The sequence below is a fragment of the Phalacrocorax aristotelis genome, chromosome 19, assembly GCF_949628215.1.
Source record: "Phalacrocorax aristotelis chromosome 19, bGulAri2.1, whole genome shotgun sequence".
Lineage (NCBI taxonomy): Eukaryota > Metazoa > Chordata > Aves > Suliformes > Phalacrocoracidae > Phalacrocorax > Phalacrocorax aristotelis.
In genome coordinates, this window is record NC_134294.1 from 1,590,708 (window position 1) to 1,596,927 (window position 6,220).

The following is a 6,220-nucleotide window of genomic DNA, read 5'->3' on the forward strand; positions in this document are numbered from 1 at the left end:
CGGCTGTGAGGGGCTGCTGGGGTGGCTTTGGAAGGAGAGGCTGGTCCAGATACCAGCGCAGCAGGGCTGGTTTGGTGGTGCAGAGACGCACTCAAGGTTTCTCCAGCAGCAACCTGCTGGTGTCCTGGCAGCCTTGTTGAATTAACGAGTTCCAATATGCCCATGGCCTAAAATCTTTCCTTTTTCCCCTGCCGTCTGCTTCGCAGGGTCTACCGGAGGGCGAACACTCACACCCTAGCCAGCCGGTACGCAGCAAGACTCCTCAGATCCCCCAGGATCCCAAGGGCCCGCCGGCAGCAGGGCCTGAACAGAGCCACCACCCCACTGTAAATAGGCATGCGGCACCGATAGACCCTCACGTCCACCTTCAGAGGGCACAAGCGGACACGGGCCAGACCTCCTACCCTTCCCCCGTTGCCATTTCGATGAAACAGGAGCTTCCGTCACCACATCAACCTCAGGCGGTGCCCAAGCAATCCATGTTTATCCCGACGACGTCGGGTCCCGGGGCGCCGCCGGGGCTGCCCCTCAATCGCCCTGAGCCCCAGTCTGCTCTCAAACAAGAGCCGTCTCCTCACCCCGTTTCGCAGAGACCTGTGGATATGGTTCAGCTTCTGACGGTAAGTGTCGCTCCGTCCTCTTCTCCTGGCCGAGTAGCCTCATGCTCCTCATCCGGGGAGAAAAGCTGACCCCCTTGCATCAAATGCTTCAGATGCGGAGAAGGCGCTCGATCTTCTGTCTGCTTTCTGGGCTTTTTCTGTCCCCAGTGAATTTTAAGCTGTGTTCACGTTCATATGGCGTTTCCTAGAGTGTCAAGATAAGGCGCTGCTAATGCAGAGCAGCCCCTGTTTCTGTCATTATTGTTTCAAACAGCCTGCAGGCTCAGGCAGGCAGTGCTGCATCATTTTTACTGTCAGCTGTTCCTTTGGAAGGTTTTCTTCATGGGCAGGAGAGAGTGATGGTGTATTTAATTTGAAGAAAAAAAATAAAAGTCTCCCAAAGCCTAGAGTCTGAGGAAGAGGGAGATAGTAACAGGCACTGACGAGGAACTGAGGGTTGCATTCGGTGCTGAGTACTTCCCGTATAACATTGAGCAACTCTCCTGCTGCTGCTGTTTCCCAGTTCTCCCATTTGTAAAAGAGAAAACAGTGTTCGGTAACAGCCCCGCTCTGCCTCGTGCCGTGTGGGAGGCTGAAAGACTGGGAAGCGCTCTGATGTTACGATGAAGGGAGCCACCCAGGCATCTTAGCCAGCTGGAAGAAAAAGGACTGAATTACTGATACAGCAGGACCTAACCCAAGCCCGGATCAGTGCGTACGAGGAGTGATACGATCTTACGCCTGTACCGAGTCCTTAAAGCAAAGCAGTGGTGTCTTAATTGCCATGAAAGTATCAGAGGCAAATGAGCAGCTCAGGCGGGATTTAAGATCCCACTGTCCTTCATTTGCTTTCAATATTTCTTCTCTCTCTCTTTCCAGAAATACCCGATTGTCTGGCAGGGCCTTTTGGCTCTAAAAAACGACACAGCCGCTGTCCAGCTCCACTTCGTCTCCGGTAATAACGTCTTGGCGCACCGGTCCCTGCCGGCGCCGGAGGGGGGGCCACCGCTGAGAATCGCGCAGCGCATGCGACTGGAGGCTTCGCAGCTGGAGGGCGTCGCGCGCAGGATGATGGTGAGGGGTTGGGCCGGGGTGCGGACGCATGTTTGGGAAGAGCTAATACCTGCGTGCTGAAAGCTGTGCTGCTCTCACCAGCCGTGTAACAAAACACCACTGATTCTCCCAGAAACTTGGGCTCCTGTTGCTTGTGTCGTGTTATTTTGGGATTCTGGTAATCGCTGCGCGATTCCCTCGTCTCCAAGAGTGTGAAATACCGACCGCAAGTCGTGAGCTGTAGGTATTGCTCTGCGATCACAGAAAAGGGAATGGTGGAGTTGGGAAACCTTTGAACTCACCTGGCGCCGGAATAAATTCCTGCGGGCTCCGACACGTGTGAGTGAGGTGGAAAGTGGAGTTCAGGCGGCCGTGGAAATCACTGGTTTTCAGCCCTTACCACAGTCTAGGCTGGCCGAGCTTTCAGCACGTCTTTTGTAACTTCGAAGGAGTTCAAAGCGAGGATTTTCCTCTGCAGATCACGAATGTGCGTCAGGAACAGGCCTGTTCCCAGCAAACATTTGAATTCCTGTATTTTCGTTCCAGGTGGAGAGCGATTACTGCCTGCTACTGGCCTTGCCTTGTGGCCGAGACCAGGAAGACGTAGTGAATCAGACGGAGTCACTCAAGGCTGCGTTCATCAGCTACCTGCAGGCGAAGCAAGCTGCAGGAATCATCAACGTTCCCAACCCCGGCTCTAATCAGGTATTGGCAGGGAGAGCCCTGAAATGCCGTAGATAAACTAAACTGATAAATAACAGGACCTACGGCCTTCCAACCCAGGTTTTCGCTTAAAATTGTTGAGGTGCCTGTCTTTATCATCAAAATAAAGCCCCCACGTTTACCATGCTGGCTGGTTACGTCACCAAAGTGCACCGACATAATTGATAAAATTAATGAAGACGAACTGCAAAGCCAAAAAAACCCACCCCAAATGTACATTCTGTTTTTCACAGCCCTACATCTTCGGCTGAAAACAAGCCAAACCCATTTTCCAACTCTTCTGGAACCAGAGCCCTTCTTTCTTCTTCACATCATACCCTGATTTTTCCAGGACACCTGGAGTTTTCTTGCTCTTTGCCACATAAAGGCAAAACGTTTGGGTTTGGTGATGGGGAGCATTTATTCCGGATGCGTTGGTGCATTGAATCAGCTTGAGTCTGTTCCCTGGGTGTAAACAGCCCAGAATGAGGCATTGGCGTGTGGAACAACTGCTGAAATGATAGTTAATGGGAATTATTTTTGTCTTTTGCAATAAAACCAGTTCTTACATCCCTGGTGTGGAAAAACCCCCTACCTCAGGACCCACACCTGAGGCTGCCAGACAGCCTCTCCCTTTTCCTATGAGTCTGTTCATTTATGAGCCTTTAAACACCCAAAAACCATCCGAATGTCCTATTTTCATAGAGTAAATCACAGAATCACTAAGGTTGGAAAAGGCCTCTGGGATCATCAAGTCCAACCCCCAGCCCAACACCCCCAGGCCTCCTAAACCATGGCCCCAAGTGCCACGTCTGCACGTTTCTGAGCACCCCCAGGGACGGTGACTCCCCCCCCTCTCAGGGCAGCCTGTGCCAGGGCCTGACCGCTCTGGCAGGGAAGGCATTTTCCCTCACACCCAACCTAAACCTGCCCTGATGCAGCCTGAGGCCGTTCCCTCTCGCCCTGTCACTGGTGACTTGGGAGCAGAGACCACCCCCCCCCCCCAATACAGCCCCTCTCAGGCAGCTGCAGAGAGCGAGAAGGGCTCCCCTCAGCCTCCTCTTCTCCAGGCTAAACCCCCCCAGCTCCCTCAGCCGCCCCCCAGCACACTTGTGCTCCAGACCCTGCCCCAGCCCTGCTGCCCTTCTCTGGACACGCTCCAGCCCCTCCAGGGCCTTCTTGTCCCGAGGGGCCCAAACCTGAGCCCAGCATTCGAGGTGGGGCCTCCCCAGGGCCGAGCACAGGGGCCCCATCCCTGCCCGGCTCCTGCTGGCCACCCCAGTGCTGACACAAGCCTGGGGGCTGGTGGCCTCCTTGGCCACCTGGGCACTGCTGGCTCATGCCCAGCCGGCTGTCAGCCAGCACCCCCAGGGCCTTCTCCACCGGGCACTTCCCAGCCCCTCTGCCCCAGGCCTGGGGCGTTGCCTGGGGTTGGTGTGACCCAAGGGCAGGACCCGGCCCTGGGCCTTGTTAAACCTCCTGCATTTTTGGCCAGCCCTCACCTAGCTCCTCTCTCACACACCTTTCTTTCCTCCCTCGCAGCCTGCCTACGTTCTGCAGATCTTCCCACCCTGCGAATTTTCGGAAAGCCACCTGTCCCGCCTAGCCCCGGACCTCCTCGCCAGCATCTCCAACATCTCTCCTCACCTGATGATTGTCATCGCGTCGGTATGAGCTGTTTACCGGTTACTGACTTAATTTTTTTTTCCAAGGCCCTGCAGCAAAAAAAAAAAAAAAAACCACACAAAAAAAAAACAAAGCCCACAAAAACCACCAAAAAGATTAAAATAAAAATAAATAAAAAGAGAGAAAGAAAGTAATGAAACAAGAAAATGCTGCCAGACTACCAGCCTCCTGCCCTAACCGGCCTCGATCAAACTGTCGCTGGGTAGTGGTTCCGCTACCTTGTATGTTTACATATTGCTTTAGCTTACGGACAACTGATGCACTCAGCAGGCGGACTGGTATTGGGTTTCTGTGCCTCCTTTTGGGGAAAAGATAAAGGATGGCTTATTTTTTTTAACAAAAAAAAAAGGAAAAAAATAAAAAAGAACCTGAACTGCCTTTGCACTAAATTAGTGACTCGGACCTTTGCACAGTTGGAGACACGCTGTGACGTTCTGGATGTCTTGACACACATTAACACGCGCCGTGGACTAAACGCAGGACCTGGGGACTTCTGCTGAGATCTGTGGGTCAAGGAGCATTTCACACATTATCTTTTTTATTTTATTGGTTGGTTTTTGGTTTTTTTTTTCCCTTTGGGGTTTTTTTTTGTTTTGTTTTGTTTTATTTTTTTTTTTTTCTGGATGTGAACCTTCCTCTCCTCCACTTGCCCCTGCTGCAGCCGTCTTCTCTTCATCTGGGATGTACAGTTTACACTGAAAAAAAAAAAAAAAAGAAAATAGAAAATGAAAAAAACAAACAAACAAACAAAAAAAAAAAAACACAAAAGGGAGAGCTATTTTCCTTCCTGGTGGGATATGCAGAACTCAGTGGGTGTGTGTATATATAAATATATATATAATATATATAAATATATATAATACTGACTTTAAAAAAAAAAAATCAAATCCCCACAACATACATTTTTTTTTAATCTGTGCCAAAAATGTGTTTTCAGAGAAAATCTTATTTTCATACTCAGACTTTGTATTGTCACTCATTTGTAAGTGCGCTTCATTTAAACATGCCCCCCCTCGTCTCATGAGCTGTGGAAGTGTTATACACTTGTACAAAAGACTTTTGCCCCCCCCCCCCCCCCCCCCCGCCCCCCTTCGCCTTCCCTAACACTTATTAATTTATGGAACTGTTTTTTTGGTTTTTTGTTTTTGTTTTTTTTTTTTTTTCTCAGCGCAGTTTTGTTTTGTGTGTCCATTGGATTACAAACTTTATTAAAAAATACAAAACACCTCGGCGCTCGGATCTCGTCCCTCGGCCGCTCGGGATGGGGGGGGGAGAGCGGAAGGACGGTCGGGGGCTCCCCCAGGAGTCGTCACCGTGCTCTTTAAAAAAAAGAAGAAAGAAGAACATTTTCTCAGCAGAAATGCAAATCTTTGGTTATTTTCCCTCGCCTGTTGTAACTAATTTGTTGGAAAAAAAACCCAATATGTTGCTAATTTTTTCCTATAAAATTCAAAGTTTAATTTCGCTACGCACCAACTACTCGCAAAAAAATTCCCCTGAATTCTGATATTCACAGGCCTTTAAAAAACAACCGCCAGAATTCACGGTTCCATCACTTTTCCACCCAAAAGCGGGCCGTGCTCTGGCGCAGGAGGGAGGCGGCGCCAGGAGCTGGTGGGAGCCGCCAAAACCCTCGGTTGCGTCACTGATGCTGCTGGGACTGGGTTTGAATCAAGAAGATCTGGTTAAAAAAAGAAATTTAGGAGAAAATCTGGGGTCTGGGCCCCGCCGGAGCGGCCAGCGGGGGTGGGGTGAGGGGAGACCTGCGCCCCTCCCCCGCCCCGCTGAGGGCCAGCGGGCTGGCGGCAGAGGAGCCTGGTTTGGGTTAAAAACCAGGACAAAAAGGCTATGTGTGTGTGAAATTGCTGGGTTTTGGAGCAGGGCCTTTGGGGCAAAAAAAGCCCATTTTGCTGTGGAGTGGTGCCAGGGTGAGGAGGCTGGGCGGGCGTCTGTCTGGCTGGACCTAGCGCTGTCCATGTGTCCCGCTGGGTGGCTGACCGTGCAACAGTCTGCATGGTCTGGCCATGTAACCTGCTCCCGTCTGTGTGTCCATCTGTCCCCATCCCCTTCCCCGACCCAGGGCGGGGTGGGGCGCTGCAGTCACACCCCCAGCTGGACACACGGATACATGCCCATCCAGCTAGACAAACGGACAGGTGTACATCCAGCTGGATGCACGG

The 6,220-nt window shown here is 51.4% G+C and overlaps 1 protein-coding gene across 7 annotated transcripts in view; it reads left to right on the forward strand.

Annotated features, from left to right (window-relative positions):
* The window catches only part of SPEN (spen family transcriptional repressor), a 69,007-nt gene extending 63,742 nt beyond the window's left edge, over nt 1–5,265 (forward strand). For all 7 annotated transcript variants that reach the window (XM_075114068.1, XM_075114069.1, XM_075114070.1 and 4 more), the window contains 4 exons: nt 207–620; nt 1,479–1,673; nt 2,199–2,357; nt 3,897–5,265. In XM_075114068.1, coding sequence (XP_074970169.1) covers nt 207–620; nt 1,479–1,673; nt 2,199–2,357; nt 3,897–4,028 — 900 coding nt within the window. In that variant the 3' untranslated portion in view covers nt 4,029–5,265. The remainder of the gene's footprint in view (nt 1–206; nt 621–1,478; nt 1,674–2,198; nt 2,358–3,896) is intronic.
* The last annotated feature ends 955 nt before the right edge of the window (nt 5,266–6,220 follow it).